Source organism: Tenrec ecaudatus, chromosome 6, assembly GCF_050624435.1.
Source record: "Tenrec ecaudatus isolate mTenEca1 chromosome 6, mTenEca1.hap1, whole genome shotgun sequence".
Classification (NCBI taxonomy): domain Eukaryota; kingdom Metazoa; phylum Chordata; class Mammalia; order Afrosoricida; family Tenrecidae; genus Tenrec; species Tenrec ecaudatus.
In genome coordinates this window covers 18,208,624-18,224,806 of record NC_134535.1, presented here as the reverse complement: position 1 = coordinate 18,224,806, position 16,183 = coordinate 18,208,624, and the positions used below count along the sequence as shown (strand labels likewise).

The 16,183-nt window shown below is 49.8% G+C and overlaps 1 protein-coding gene across 1 annotated transcript in view; it reads right to left on the bottom strand.

Annotated features, from left to right (window-relative positions):
- BPIFC (BPI fold containing family C) overlaps positions 1-16,183 on the bottom strand; it is a 35,710-nt gene that overhangs the window by 14,094 nt on the left and 5,433 nt on the right. The window contains exons 3-10 of the mRNA XM_075552699.1: positions 13,419-13,547; positions 11,984-12,139; positions 11,797-11,860; positions 9,449-9,509; positions 6,037-6,128; positions 4,417-4,593; positions 1,704-1,757; positions 264-434 (exon numbers count right to left, since the gene is read on the bottom strand). Coding sequence (XP_075408814.1) covers positions 264-434; positions 1,704-1,757; positions 4,417-4,593; positions 6,037-6,128; positions 9,449-9,509; positions 11,797-11,860; positions 11,984-12,139; positions 13,419-13,547 — 904 coding nt within the window. The remainder of the gene's footprint in view (positions 1-263; positions 435-1,703; positions 1,758-4,416; positions 4,594-6,036; positions 6,129-9,448; positions 9,510-11,796; positions 11,861-11,983; positions 12,140-13,418; positions 13,548-16,183) is intronic.

The following is a 16,183-nucleotide window of genomic DNA, read 5'->3' as shown; positions in this document are numbered from 1 at the left end:
ACAAAGACCTACCTGGTGATCTGCCCCTGTCCAGACTGCAGCCCCCACCCTACTCCCAACCCTATGGGGGTACACCCAGTGTGCCACTCACTCACACCCCACAACAACAATGACTGGGAGGTTTAAGTGCTGGTGGAAGTACACGTTTCTAATGAACACACCACCCCTTCCCCCTCCAAAGAGCAGGAAGTCCCTGGTCAGTGGCCCAGGGCAGGAATGGGATTGGCATACACGGGGCTGCCCTCTTGGCTCCGCGTACTTACAAAGTTCATGGAAACGATGGTTTCAGTGGTGGAATTCTCAGACTGGGTGAGCATTATGATGGAGGCGGGGATGTCCAAGGTGAAGTTACCCGGCTGCAAGTTGACCGCAGGAGGTTCTGTCGCCATCATGCGGACCATGAAGGGCTGGGACAATATGTAGACCTCTGCAATCTGCCCGTTGCGGGGAGGGGAGGACAACGGTCAGGGGCTGGGAGTTGTTGGGGGTGAAAACCAGGACTTTGGGGTGACAGTCGGTCATGAACGCAATTTCACGGCCTGGAGAATAAGAACTATTCTTTGATGTTAGAATAGACCAAAAACATTAAAAAAAAAGTCCCTTTAACTCAGAAGAACAAGAATAGACATCCAAACTCTGATGCTACCACCTGACATTTACTGAGCATGTACTGCATGCTGGCACCAAGCCAGGCCCTTTCTGCATGATCTCACGCACTCATCTCAAACTCCCTGGGAGTCAGCTATTATTAGTGTCCCTGTCACAACCGGAGGAAGGGAGTCTCTGAGAGGGGAAGTCGTTATCTCAAGGTTCTTGGAATGTAAGTCATAGATCTGGAATTCAAGCTCAGGTCGGCCTGAGTCTCACACCAAGAGGCTGCACGGACATCTCTCTGTCCACACGGGCAAAACCTGTGCCTCTGAGTGAGCTGTGTCTAATGCCGAGGCAGAATAAGGTGGCACAGTGGGAGACATACTGAGCTGCTGAGTGCAAGGTCAGCGATTTGAGCTCACAAGTCGCTCTGAGGGCGAAAGATGAGGCTGTCTGCTCCCGTGAAGATTTATAGCCTCAGGAGCCCAAAGGAGGCAGTTCTTCCCCCTACAGCATGGCTCTGAGTCAGAATTGACTCGATGATAGTGGGTTGGACTTGGAAGCGTACACAGTTGCTTTACCAAAGTCAGGGAGCCTGTGCGCCCCAGTAGTTCTACACTGGACTGCAAGGTCAGCACTTTGAGACTACCAGTCAGCTCTGCAGGAGGAAGACGGGGCTTTCTGCTCCTGTAAAGAGTATGGTCTTGGAAACTCACAGGAGCAGTTCCACCTTGTCTTATCGGGTCACCATGAATCAGAATGGACATGATGGCAGTGAGGTTTTTGTTTGTTTGTCTTGCCAAAGTCACAAATGACAAAAATTACTCTTTCACCTTCCACTTAAACTCATGATGTCAAGTGCAGTGGGGCCACGGAGAAGACACAGATGATGTACCGAATGGGTTCCCAATGACTTGATGAATAATCTGTACTGCCCAGTGAATATCTAAAGATACTTGCTTAATAGGGAAAACACCCACAAAATGAGGAAGACCAAAAATAAAGGAAGACTCAGGCTTGGGCCAAGCAGGAATCGAAGGACCCTACAAGATTTTCAAGGTCACTGTAATGAAGATAGATTCCCTACCGAGGGGTCAACCCTCAGCACTCACCTGCGAGAGCAAGTTGCCAAAGCCTTGGGAGTTTTGAGCGAAATGATGGGAAATCTGGAAAATAGACATCATCGCATTAATGTGTAATATTTTTACCTAGGGTTTTTTTTTTTTAAAGAAAAAGGGCATTTCCTATAACGTTGTGGGTTAGGGAGCGGTTGCATCAGCACATGTTTCATGTTTGTAGGAAACCTATCCTTTTCTTGCCCAAGGGCAGGGAGTCTGAGACGCGGAGGAATAAAATGAGTTGCTCAAGGGGACCGGGGAAGTGATTTTCTTCTCAGGCAGGGTCTTTAAACCTGGGCAGTCACGTGTAACCACTTCACGGTCATGAACAGTAAGCCTTGCATGGTTGTCCTCATCTTTAGAGATTACTGGGGCCCACGAGACTTAGGGTATCTACCTTCACAGATGAATGGTTGTTAAATGGGAAGTTGCAAGTGTCTAATTCTTAGCACGGCAGGGTTGATGGTGCCACGCCACTTAGGACACTGAACATCCGATTTAGAACTACTTGTATAGCTGAAGAGCGATAGAGTGAGAGCGACCATAAAGAATGTCTGTACAGGCTGCTGGACTGGCTGGAGAAAGGGTTCTCATGCCAAGACGAGGCACATGGCAAAGGATCTAAAGTTTCTGTACGATGACTCGTTATTACTGTTACTGCTTATTGTAATTGACAACAGGAGAAATACCTCTCTGCCTGTCTATCTATCTAAACCTATCGCAAACATTAAAGGAGTCCTCATGGCATTGGACTGCTGACCACAAGGTCGGTTGTTTGAAACCACTAGCCATTCTGCAGGACGAATATGGGGACTGCTAGCCCTGTAAAGAGTTACAGTCTCTGAGATTCCCAGGGGACAGTTCCATAGCGTCCTAGAGAGTTGTTATAAATCAGAATGGACTTGTTGGCAGTGAGTTTTGAGAGCAAGAGAGCATCCAACAATTGTCACCTGTATATGTCAGTGACATTGATGATGTGCATAATACTGTACACCCATGGCCAAATAGGCACTCAGCGCCCACTAAGCAACAACTCCCCTGTCCCCCTTCCTCCCACCCCGGGCAGCCGATAATAAGGCCGGTCTCTGCACATTGGCCTTTTTCATATAAGTGGGATGGTCCAGTATTTGCCCTTTTGGGTCTAGCTTATTTCACTCAGCATAATCTTTTCAACGTTCAGCCATGCTGTGGAATACACCAGGACTCCAGTTCTCTCTGTGGTTGAGTAATGGTCTATTTACGTAAAATGGAAGAGACACATTTTGCGTATCCATTCATCAGGAGGCACCTTCCTGTCGGCAGAACACAAGGAATAATAATCCAGACGATGTTACGTGTGAGTCGGTGAACTACTTGATATGCTCTTCCAGCCACAGTTTCTGTCACTTCCACCAGATGACTGGGTGAGACCACACAGACAGGGTGTATGGAATGCTAATGTGGGGATTGGGCAGTTTATCCAGCCTCTTGGGTTCAGGGATGGGGAGCTTCCTGCCATCACGAGAGAAGAGGCAGCAGAGCGTATCCTTTGGACCCTGAGACCTCCACATACTGAAACCCCTTTATCCAGGACACAGAGAACTTTAACAGCTGAGGAGCAGCAGAGAAGTGGTGACAGCAAAACCAAGAGCCCAACGCACAGGGATGGGTTCCCTGGCCCTGGAGTCGGAAAACCGAGTGCCTTTGGGCAAGAGGCTTGCTTACTGAGTGGGGGCCTCTAGACACTTCATCCAGAAGGCTAGGTTTGCTGACCCACAGAGCTAGCTCGAGCTGAGAGCATCCCGATGGAGGCTTACTTCATGCGGAGTGGAGTGCTCTGTGGGCATTTATCAGCAGAGCAAGAAGAGCTTTGGATGTATAACCTGAGCAGAGCAGAGCAGAGGCCAAGGGATTGGGTGACTGAGAGGCCAAGGATCAGAGAGAGGTGTGCCTGCGGCCATCACTGAGAAAAACCTGTCTTGATGGAAGAGCTGCATCCTGAGAATTCCCAATCCTGAATTGTGACTGGCTAACGCGACGAATAAACCCCACCAACATGAGTCTTGTTTGTGAGTCTGCCGTGGCCATCGCAATGAACCATCGAGCCCAGCAGAGAAGGAGCGAGTGTCTTGGGTAGAATGACTGGTGTCTGACATGGGACAGAAGGTTGGAAGGTGGAAGCATGTCAAATCTTCACCTTGTAGGAACTGGTCTTGGGCTGATTCTGTGAAGGCAGAGGAGGCCAGACCTCATGCCCAGGCTGTTTTTTTTTTTACAGTGAACAGCACTTATTTAGCACCTACTATTTGCCCGACGTTGGTCTTCATGCTATGCTTTAATGCAAAGATCAACTCCACGAAGGGGGTACCATCATTGTTCTCATTTCTCAAACCAGGAAAGTGGGACAGAGAAGTGAAATTCATTGAGATTGCCTAAGGACACCGGCAATAAGTGATCGAAGGAGAAACTTGACATTCTTTCAAGTCCACTTAGAAGCGTCTCCAGAAACCACAAAAACAAAACCAGAAAGACCCTGCCGACTGGAGCAGGTCTGCAGACAACTCCCCAACGGATAACGATACTCATTTCCTAACTCCTGAGCGCAGCACCTTCCGCCGAGGCGTGTTAGCTCATGGCCGGACACCAGGGCCTGCAAGTCTTACTGTTGGCTATTTCTAAAGAGCGCGAACAACGAGGCCAAGGACCACCATCTGTTCACTGGACTCACCTCCTTGGTGGAGAGCGTGACATTGAAAGCCCCAGCCATGAAATGGGCGAAGGATGCGGATTTAAAAAAATACTCGGAGATGCCCAGGTAGAGCATAGAGTCAGTGCGCTCTGGGAGCGTGAAGGGAACTGGGGCGAAGGGGGGGTCGGCCAGGTTGTCCAGCGGGTAGAAGGTGCCCTGTGGGAAAACAGAAAATTGCATCAGGTGAAAAGTCAAAGGCGCAGGATTAAAGAAGGTGGATGTTCCCAAGGCAACATCAGGAAGATTCCAGAAACGCAGGTAAAAGATGAACCAAAAAAAGAAACCAAACGAAAGAACCCGTTTCTCAAGTGCAGTCTGCCTGACTGCCGGTGACCCTGTGTCTTCAGAGCAGAGCTGCCCTCCAGAGGGTTTCCGAGGGCTGTGACTTCAGAGAGTAGATCGCCAGGCCCGTCTCCTGAGGTGTCAGGGGGTGGACTCCAACCTCTAACCTTGTGGTCAGCAGCTCAGTGTGTCACCATTTGCGTGACCCGGGGCCTCCAGGCACTCCGCAGGAACGGAAACCTGATGAAGCCTCCTGACCTTTTGCTCAGTCGCTGTGACTCGGTGAGCAGATTTCAGCATGTCTGTCGAAGGAGCCCTGGTGGTGTCGCGGTTATGCATAGGGCTCTGATTCACAAGGTCAGCAGTTTAGCACCACCGGCCACTCCATGTGAGAAAGACCGGGCTTTCTGTTCCCCTGAAGAGCTACCGTCTTGGAAACTCACAAGGGCAGTTCTACCTTGTCCTAGAGTGCCTATAGAAGTCAGCAGGACACAATGGCAGTGGGTCAGTTGTTTCTGTTTGGCCCATCCTGGCCATAACCCAGTGGGGATCTCTTGGCTGGTACCTTCCTCAAAGAAAGGACATTGAGTGGGAAAAGACCAGTTCTAAAGAACTCCTAAAGTGCCGTGTAGAGATGCCAAAACTTTGACCTTCAGATGGTGTGACTGTTCAACACCTCCGTCTCAGAAAGATGCAGAAGGACCCAGGGCTCCGAACGGTTCAAAGCTTTTTGGGGATGTGCCTAACTCTGCCCTCATTAGCCTTAGAAGTTACTGCAAACTACTGTATGGGCTAATATTCAACTGATTTGAATAATCCCAAACGAGTGAAATACAAGTCAATGCATATCTAAACACAAACACGATTACCTTAGTCTTTGGACCAAGACTACACATATAAGCATAATCCATTACTTTGTCAGAATTAGCAAATACCATTCTCAGAGGTTAACGGTCTGATTATCAGCTAACCCAAGAGTTAAGAAGAAGAGTATCAATGTGTATAGTCGATTGTGTGTCAGGGTCTAGTACCTCCAGACCACGCCTCTGGCTGCTTCCTAGCCCCAAACCCGTTACAGGAGGCAAGTCCTCGTGTCACTGTTCATAGGAAGAGAGACAGTGTATGCACGCCGAATAGCCCTCTGACAATCAAGGAGATGCTGAAGGGTTTTCTGAAAGAGTGTGCTCATGGAGGAGGCATGACTTGAAAACACATTACATTATTGAAGGACATGCATGTTGGTTTCCCCTTGCACATACTTGTTTCCCAGTTATTGATGGGTGAGTCAGAATGAGGATCTGAGGATGATCCAATTACCTTCAAATTCAGGTCCATGTAGTTCTCGGTAACCTTTGGAGCATCGATTAGGGAATAATCCAGCAGAGTGTGGTTGTTGATCTTGGTTAAAACTAAACAATCAAGAGAAAAGCACAGTCTACAGGTACTGAAAGCATGAATGAGAGAGCATGTTTACCCACGCTAACACTAATTTTCACCATATGTAACCATATTCCCCCCTTCATAAGTAGTACATGCACGCATTTGAAAACCCAGGAAAACTAAGTAAGCCAAAAGAAGAAAGTAAACATCTTTCATAATCATATTACTTAGGAGTAACATTCTGGAGTACACACGCACCATCCTTCTTTAAAAAAATTAGCACAAAGTTCCTTAGGTCATGTATGTACCAATACTCTCTGCCAATGAGTCAGCACCGACTCATAGCAACCCCTGTGGGTTTCAGAGACAGTCACTGCTGAAGGGAGTGCATAGCCCGGTCTCTCTTCTGAGGAGCTGTTGGTGATTTTATCTGTGATGGCAGAATGGGCTGTTAATCAGAAGGTCATCCGTTCGAACCTTCCAGCTATTCCTTGGGGAAAATCACTCTATGGGGTCACCACATAGTGGGATCAACTGGATTTGGATGTCAAGACCAAATTTGTTTAGTTTTAAACAATGCTTTCAGATCTCAATCACAATGGGCCTCCCATCATCCATCAGTCTTTGAGAGAAGCAGGACAATAAACCATCCCACACGGGAGGAGATGGAGACTCCCAGAGGTAGAGGGACGTTCCCAAGGCAAAGTGCTGCCATTGGGTGCTGTGACAGGGGAGTGCAGTGCAGGGTTTGCTAGGTTGTAATCTCAAGAACAGATCAGCAACCCTTTCTTTTGTGGGGCCTCTGGGTGGATTTGATCAGACAACCTTTGGGTTGGCAGCCAAGTGGTAAACCGGCCGTGCCACTAGGGTTCCACCCAGGCAAACTAGGACATGAGAATCCTCCTCTAGCTCTTTCTTCACCACACCTTCCTTCTCTTTCCCTTTCTCCCTCGCCCATCCATTCGTTTTCTTTCCTGCATCTTTTCAACAATCTTTCTCTCAAGCCACCCAGTTTTCTTTCTTTTTTTTAAAATCCATCAACCCAATATTTAGTCAAATGGTTGTTGGACTCATAGCAACCGTCCGTCCGTCCATACAGGCCCGAACACCACTCGGTCCTGCACCGTCCTCACAATGGTGGTTATGCTTGGGCCCATGCAGCCACTGCGCCCGCCCATCTTGTCGAAGATCACTGCCCTTCTGCTTTACCAAGCATGACACCCTTCTCCAGGGACTGGCCTCTCCTGACAACATGTCCAAAGGGCTTGAGGCGAAGTCTCGCTATCTTTTCCCAAGGTGGTGCCAATGGCGTCTGCTTGACGGCTATCCCGTAGGCTGGTGGTTGAAAGCCACCCAGTGGGATGACAGGAGAAAGGGCCTGACTCTCTCCTCTGCTGCGAAGATTACAGTCACAAAAATGCTCTGCGCTGTAACACGTGGTGGCCCTGAATCAGAACAGGCTCAATGACAACTGAGAGGAACAGCAGTGTGGGCTGGGCGCTCGGCCTGGGCCTGGGCCTGGGAACACAGAGAGTCTAAGTCCCTGCCCTCAAGGAACTCATAATCTGGTGAAGGACACACACGTACACAAGGGGGCTTCCAGAAGTCCTAGAAAAATTCTGTTTTCCAACCCCATTTGTTCAAGAACTTGTAAAATTCTCCACTACCCCCTGCCCACCAAGCTTGCCATTTTAAGACACTATGATATGTGTGGATCTTAGAACTGAGCTTTTGAGAGGTCTACCACAACCACATTTCCTTATTATCTTCCCCATCTCAGAAAAGGATGATTCCACACTTCCAATTTTGCGGTTGCCCAGGGTAACACTCTGGAGGAGTCCTCAGTGTCTCTTAGGATTCTCATTTGATCTGTCGCTGTCTTCAAAATAGTCAGAACCCTCCCAACGATACCTTCAAAATATAGCCGGAGCCAAGCATTTCTTACCACCGTCATCCTTCCCAGAGGTGGCCGGTTGCTACCTTCACATATCTGCGTGCCCACGGCAGTCTTTGAAGCGGCCTTCCAGCTCCCGCCCTCACCCCTTCTTCTTCCAGAGGCGACCCTGCTTGAATGCCAGCCCTGGCTCCATAGACTCCCCATTTCACTCAAGCTCAGTGTGAGTCTTGGAAGAAATAGAGCCCGCATGCTCCTTGGATGCAAGGATGGCAAGACTTTTATCTCAGGCACATACTTTGGACATGCTGTCATGAGAGACCAGTCCCTGGAGAAGGACATCAGGCTTGGTACAGCACAGGGGCAGCGAAGAAGAGGACGACCCTCGACAAGATGGCTGGACACGGTGCCTGCAACAGTGGGCTCAGACGTAAGGACAGACAAGAGGATGGCTCAGAGTGATTTTTAAAAAAATTTTTGCTGGTGTACATAGTCTTGTTAGAAATCCAGACCAACTTGACTGCTAACCACCACCATCACCATAACCAGCTGGTCTTGATGACCAACAGAGGGTTACCATGCCCTCTCCCCTACCCTGCGTTACCTCACCTCTGGCTCCGATTCCCTCTCATGCCCTCTACTCCAAGTACCGACCCCTTCCCAACACACTTGGTAGCCTCCACGCTGTAGGCCTAGGCATCCCCCAGGGCTTCCTCTACCTGGATCATTCTTCATCCAGGTGAGTGGAGGCTCACGCTCTACTTCCTCCGGGTCCTAACTCTCGACACCACCTGTTCAGTGGCGCCTTTCCGGGTCACAATATCCCAAATGAAAACCCTCCCAGGGTCCTGCCCTACCATGACTTTTCTCCTTGCGGTTTCCTTATTTCTCTTTCTTACTGACTGTCTCCTCCCCCAAGTGCCGTCAGGGCAGGGATCTTGGTCTTCTAGGTTTCCTGCTGCACCCCCAGACTCGGCACAGAGCCCCACCTATGACGAGTCCTCAGGACATTGCTGGTGAGTGCAGAGGGGAAGTGCCAAGCGAGGGCTTACATGAACCTGGAAGAGGTGTGAGTGGGGACCTGAAGGCAGCAGGGAGCCACTGAAGGGTGGGCGGTGGGGCTGGGTGGGAATAATTTAGTCAGATTGGCATCAATTATTCTGAAGAGGATGGGTTTCCTGTCTGAGCTGGAATTCTAGTCCATGAGGGTTCATTTCCCAACTGGCATCCTGACTGTCTCCAGGAGCTACCCTCTCCTGCAGCGGACTTGAAGCTGGTTGGCTGGTGGTCGAAGACAGCATGCCCTGTACACAGAATGCCCTCCCAGCCACTCCCATGGCTCTGAGTGATGCCCGGTGAAGAGCTGGGGCTGTGGTGTGTGGAGGAGCACACGTGGAGACCACCAGCACTTGAAAGCGGGACAGGAACCATCTAGAAGATGGTTTAAAGACTCACCTTCCAGCATGCTGAGATTAGCATTGAGCCCCTCAACCTCGCCAATTAGGATGGGACAGAGCTGGCCGCAAAAGGAATAGAATAAAGCACAGGTGATCATAGTATTCTAGAAACTTCTATTGATGACCCCCGACCCTGCAAACCAACTGGGGCATCTGGGAAGAAGCCATCTGGTTAGGAGACCATCTCTCCTTGGTCCTGGAGACTTTTCTTTAAATGAGTCGATGCCTGTGGACCTTAAGTTACTCGTGAATGAAGAGCAAGCTTCATAGCAACTGGGACCACGCCCTGCCAAGCCCCATAAAAGAGCAAGCCCTTTGCTTTTCTTTCTGTGGCATGATAGGGCACGTGCCCCTGTCTGTGCTCCTGTTGTCACACCTGAGGAACCTGCTGATAGTCCCTCTGCCCACCCCCGGGGCACTCCGCCTCCCTCCTCTGCTCCTCTGGCTCCACGCCCTGCCTGGAGTGTTTAGAGCAGGAGCTTTGCCTTCTACTCTGGGCTCGTTGGAGAGCCCAGTAAATCCAAGGTCCAAGAGAACCATGCTGTACGTAGACTTCCCCCTTTGGAATCCGAAAATCCTTTGTTGTCACTGTCGGCAGAGGGCGAATAGGGAGCCTGCATGGTGCAGCAGTTTGCACTTGGTTGTTAACCTGAAGCAGCGGCTCTCAGCCTTCCTCATGCCACGACCCTTTCTTACAGTTCCTCATGTGGTGGTGACCCCCAACCATCAAATGACTTCGTTGCTACCTCGTAACTGTCATTTTGCTACTGTAATGAATCGGTCGATCCAAAGGGGTTGCGACCCACAGGTTGAAAACCGCTGCTCTAAAGGCTGCTGGTTTCAATCCACCAGTGAATCCATGGGGGGCTGAGGGGAAGACCAGACAATTGTCTGCCATCAAGATAACTGCCCAGAGAAGCCTATGGAGCAGTTCTCTGTAACACAGGGGGGCTCCCTGAGTCGAGTCTGACCTGATGAGAGAACGACGGCAAATAATGCCCTCAGCTGCTCACAGAGAGGCCAATGGTTCGAGTCCACTCACAGGCACTTTGAAAGAAAGGCCACCAGCTTCTCGGAAGTCAGCCCATGGAAAGCCCTGTGGAATGCCGTTCTACTCTGATGGACCGGGGCCTTCATTGGTCAGAGGGGGCCCCTGGTGTAGGGGTGTGAAGATGGCCAATGGTGATGCCCCTGCGCTGGGCACTCAGCGTCAGAAAGGTTAGGAAGGGAGTCTGTCGCCACCACATGAGGAACCGTATTAAAGGGCGGTGGCATGAGGAAGGCTGAGAACCACTAGCTTAGGGTTTTAAGTACCGGCTTCCTTGCTGGCTTTCAGTCAGCATCCACTCTTTGCCAAACATGGAGCTGAGCCGCTGGGAGCTGGAGACACCAGACATGGTCCTTATCCTTCTGGAACACCAAGTCTGCCCACTCTTCCGTCTTCCTCACCCCTGTCCTTGCTTCCTCTACAATAATGGGAGGGGTCCCTGGAAGTTACCGGGCAGCCCTGGAAAGAGGATCCACTACCAATTCAGTCTTTCTTCACTGCTGACTCTTAGAATTAGACACTTAGAGCTTTGGAAGATGTCTTAACTTTCTTCTCCCCTTCTCCTTTCCTATCCAAACTCTACCCATGCTTCAAGCTTTCTCTCAAATCTTGCATTCTATAAAAAAAACCTTCTCTTCACAAAGGTCCTATTTCTTTTTGTTTGCTTGTTTATGTGTGTGTGTGAAAAGTACAGCACCACATCCACCAAGTCATAATTTTCCATGTACGCAATTCTCTGCGATACATTACATCCATCGTGTTTGGCAACCATCACCGACATCCCTTGCTATTTTTTTTAATCCTCATCAATGAAACCCCAATATGTTTTCCATTACCCTCCCTCCAGCACCTGGTCTCCACTATCTCTTTATTTCATTGCTTCCATTTCTTGGTTCAATCTACTGATCATGTCACCAAGCACTATACTGGTGTCCTTGCTCAGTTATTGCTCGACTAACCTGAGTTTGCTTCTCCTAACGAGATGATAAACTTCTTCCTCTTTTGCGTTCCCAATAGACCCTGGCCCAGTGCTGGGCGTGCAGTAGGCAAATGATAGATGAGACCTTGTCAATGGCTTGCCCTCCACACTACCTCCCACACGTTTGTACCCAATAGGCAGCTGAGAAATGATGATGAAGTTGCCAATGAAGTGACGGATGAAACTGTGTAGCATGACTCCTGGACCATAGTAGGTATTGGTCAGCAGAGATTGAGTAGCTAAGAACCGATTGAATGGTAGCAGGAGCACCGTTGATGGGTGACATTTGACTTCAAGTGTCTACTCCCTCAAGACTCACCCTTTCATTGAGGTTCTTTAAAATGGGTTTCTCCATGGGCTCGGCAAACGTGTTATATAGGACACTAGGGAAGAGAACAGAAGTAAAGGCGCTTACTCAGGGGTCAAAAGCTGTACACAATACATCTTCCCCAGGGGCTGTCTGAGAGCCTTGTCCTAGACGAGTCTGCCCTGGTCCTCTTGCTCACCTGAGCTCTCCAGAGAATGAGACCTGGGCGTGGCTCACTTGGGCCTGGCAGTCTTGGAGCATCAGCATTGGATGACCAAAGTCATTTCGCATCAGGACAAGCAGACCCTTGAAGAAGGCTTCAGTGAGAAACAGATCGGCTCCTCCTGTATCTTGGCTGTTGAGAGAAAAGGCACAAGGTGAGCCCAGTCTGGGGAGTGGGGGGGAGCTGGGCTCTGCTTCTGCAAGTCCCCACAGAATCTCAGCTCCTGGAGAGCGGGGGCTGCCTCTGGGTTCCCAGGACCTACAAACAGGTGTGGCTTAGAGCAGGCACTGGATGGACATGGGCTGGATACATCATTCTGCATCCATGATTGGTGACAGCACTAGGGAGCATGGGGTTTTCCACGCCATGAGCTTTGGCCCTGGTGCCAGGAGAACACATCTGGAACTCCTTACATACAACATTTGGGTGGAAAAAGTGGGATGCGAAATAGGCAGCATCTTATTCTGGAGGGGCCTGGCTCTTACACGGAGAAAGCCACACGTAGAAACGGTCTTCGAGCTCCTTGTGGGGATGGATGCGTGTCAATTGCCCACCAGTCCCCAGGACTTAGTGCCTGGTTGATGACTCCGAGAATAACCAATGAGCACATTCTCTTATGTTCTTCTTGGAGGGCAGAGCCCCAGGCTGGTGTAAGTAGTTAAGCATTTGGCGATGAACCCCAATGGTTGGAGTTCACGCAGAGGTGCCCCAAAGTCAGGCCTGATGATCTGCATAGGAAAGGCCATGGCCCTGGAAGTCCAATGCCGCACGTCTACTGTACACACGTGGGATGGCCATGAGCCAGAACAGACTGGCAGGCAACCCCCACCACTGAGGGAGATGTGAGCCGAGGGAGGTGCTCAGGACCAGCCAGAGACTCGAGGCTGGATCAAAATGTGGAGACTCACCTCTGTTGCTCTCAGTCAGGGACCTCAAGCTCTTGGAGGAGCTTCAGTGGCATTTTGCTCAAGTGCTGTGTCGTTAACAGGAACATGCTTTTCAGAACCATCAGGGTGAAGACCCCTCCACCCCCCACCCAAACCCATACTGTCGAGTCGATGCCAACTTAAAGTATAGCAACTCCACAGGGCAGAGGAGACCGGCCCCATAAGGTTTCCAGGGCTGTAATTTTTATGAAAGGGGCCTGCCACCTCTTTCTCCAGCAGAGCAACTGGTAGGTTTGAACCGCCGACCTTTTGGTTGGCAGCCCGAACACTTAGCCACAGTACCACCATGCTCCTTAGAGCCATAATGCCTTGGTTTCAATCTCTGCTGGAGGAAGAGTGCTGTTGGTGAGAATTACCCCTGAGGAAGGACAGGACACCGAATGTTGAAAACATGGGCGAGCTGATACGTTCTCCTTTGTTCCCTTTCTTCCCGCTCGGGGAGCAGGCAACTATGGACTACTCACAAGAGCGGAGACTTGACCTCCCAGTTGGTGCTGATGTTGGCCATGCCGTGGTTGGTGAATACTTTGATCCCCATGCCAGGCTCGAAGGCCAGGGACGTGTTTGGAAATGAAAAGGCCTTGATTTTTATGCTGCAAAACAAGAAACAGAGGTGTGAGTGCAGGCCTTGTGGCGGACTTCGAAGTCAAGCAAAACGGAAACCCGGTGGTAGAACTCCTGATGGTCCCCTGAGAATTCCTAGCGACGAGGCACCTCCACCCACCTCTCGGTGGGTGAGCTAGCCCCGTGGGACCACTGATGGTGGAACGATGTCAGCAGAGATTCCCCACTCAGGCAGACTTACAAGAGAGACCTGGTTGTTTACTGCTGAAAATTAGCCCCGCCCCCCAACAAAAACACATACACACAAAGGAAAACCTTTTGGATCTCAACAGGACATTGCTCACCTTGCTGGCTTTGGATATGTCCTCAGGAGGGATAGCATGTCCTCAATCACTGGGGAAGTAGAGGGCTAAGGAGGGCGAGGGAAACTTTCAACAGTATGGACTGAGGCGAGAGCTGCAGTTTTAGACTAGCATTCTCAACCTGTGGGTCGCGAGCCCTTTGGGGGACAAATGACCCTTTCCCAGGGGTCGCCCAATTCATAACAGTAGCAAAATGACAGCGATGAAGTAGCAACAAAAATAATGCTATGGTTGGGGGATCCCCACCACATGAGGAACTGCATGAAAGGGTCGCGGCATGAGGAAGGTTGAGAGCTGCGATGAGCCCGGGATGATGCTCGGCCTAGCCATGTTTCATTCTGTTGTCCATCAGGCCTCCGGGAGTCAGAATCGATAGGGCGGTCAGTATCTGTCTATCTATCTGCTTCCCGCCTCACCTAACTCCATCAACCCATCCTCCCAGCCAGCAGAGGTTTCAAGTCCTGAGCAAGAAGCCCCTATGACTAAATTGAGGGGGGAAATGGGCATCCAAGGAAATAAATGAATTCTTGATAGCTTCTTTACAGCCCCAAAAGGTATAACCTCATCACCATGATTTTTTTTTTCCTTCAGCAGTCTCGGGGTGTCTCAGTGGGCTGATATTAATATTTGGGGTTGTATAGGATAACTATTTATGTAGAGGACTGCCATGCATTTTTGAGGGCATTTATCATACATGCTAAATAAATGCCAGCAGTCCCCCCATCCCTAGTCACTGGGACAACCAATGTTTCCAAATGGGTTCAATAGCTTCACCAGATGGGAACCTTGTTTTAGAGAATCAACTCTCCCCAGGGTTCCTGGGACTGTCAAATAGGTATCAAGGAGGCAATGGGTTGCACGACGTCTCAACCGATAATTGATCACATCCGTCCAGATAACTTATTATTATGGACAGGTATGGAGTGATTACCTCCAGGCACGGTGGTAAGCACTTTGCATACATTAGCCCACTTTAACTCACACAGCAACCCATCCAGGGAGTTGCTTATTTTGCAATCTCGAGTTCAAAGACGAGAAGGTCAGGAACTTGGCTGAGCACACGTATAAGCAGTCGAACCAGACCGAGAGCCCTCCTCGGTCCATCTCCAGACGGTGTTCTTAACCTCTAGGCGATGCCACTTCGTGCTTTGAGCACTTGACGTGGAGCCAGATGTTGTGTTAAGCGGTGCAACCTTGGGCAAAGTACTTACCCTCTTTCAGTCAATGACTCAGAGAAAGTATTACTCATGGTGAAGGTCGGGAAGTAGTCTCTGCTTTCAGCCAAGCCCCATCTGATATCTGCAATGATATTGCTTGCTCCACAGCCTCTTCTGAATCCACCTTGAATGTCTGGCAGTTCCGTGTAATGTACTGCGATAGTCATTTTTGAATTAGCTTCAGCGAACTTTTACTTGTATGTGACAGGAATGAAATTGTTCGACGGAAATGATCTTGTTCAATAAAGTCTGCATTCTGTTGGTTTGCCTTTCTTTGACACGGATACGGGGATGGGTCTCTTCCCCTTGGTTCCAGATTTCTTGGTCCAGATGACTGAGCACCTTCAATACTGCCTCCGCCTGTCCCAACATTTCTACTGGTGTTCCGTCAGTTCCTACAACCTCATTTCCCACCGGAGCTTTGCACGCAGCCCGGACTTCTTCCTTTAATAGCATTGGTTCTTGAGTTATTGCTATTAACATCAATGAGGAATATCATTGCTGATATCAGATGGATCTGGGCTGAAAGTAGAGAATTACCTAAAGGTGTTTATCAGGGTTTCATCGACCATGTAAAAGCATTCAACCCGGTGGATCATAACACATCTTGGATAACTTTTAGAAGAATGGGGCTTCCAGAACACTTAATTGTGTTCATGTGGGACCTGTAAATGGACCCAGATACAGGGATTGGGACAGAACCAGAGGATACTGGTGTTGTTGGCTGCTGTCCAGTCAGTTCCGGCTCATAGCAGCCCTGTGGACAGAGGGAACCCTTGTGTCATCTCCCGATTGCCCATCACTGCAGCCAGTGCATCAGTCCATCTCCCTGAGGGTCACACTCTTTATCCCCGCCTCTCCACGTTACCAAGAGGGATTCCTCTGCCAGGGACGCCTCTCCTGGTACCACGTCCACAGGCTGTGAGACCAAGTCTTGCCATCCTCACTTCTAAGGAGCATTCAGGCTGTACTTCTTCAAAGGCAGATTTGCTTGCTCTTCTGGTACTTTTCATGTTCAAGGACAGCAATTCTTCTTTGACTTTCCTTATTCATTGTTTGGCCTTCACATGCATCTGAGGCAATTGG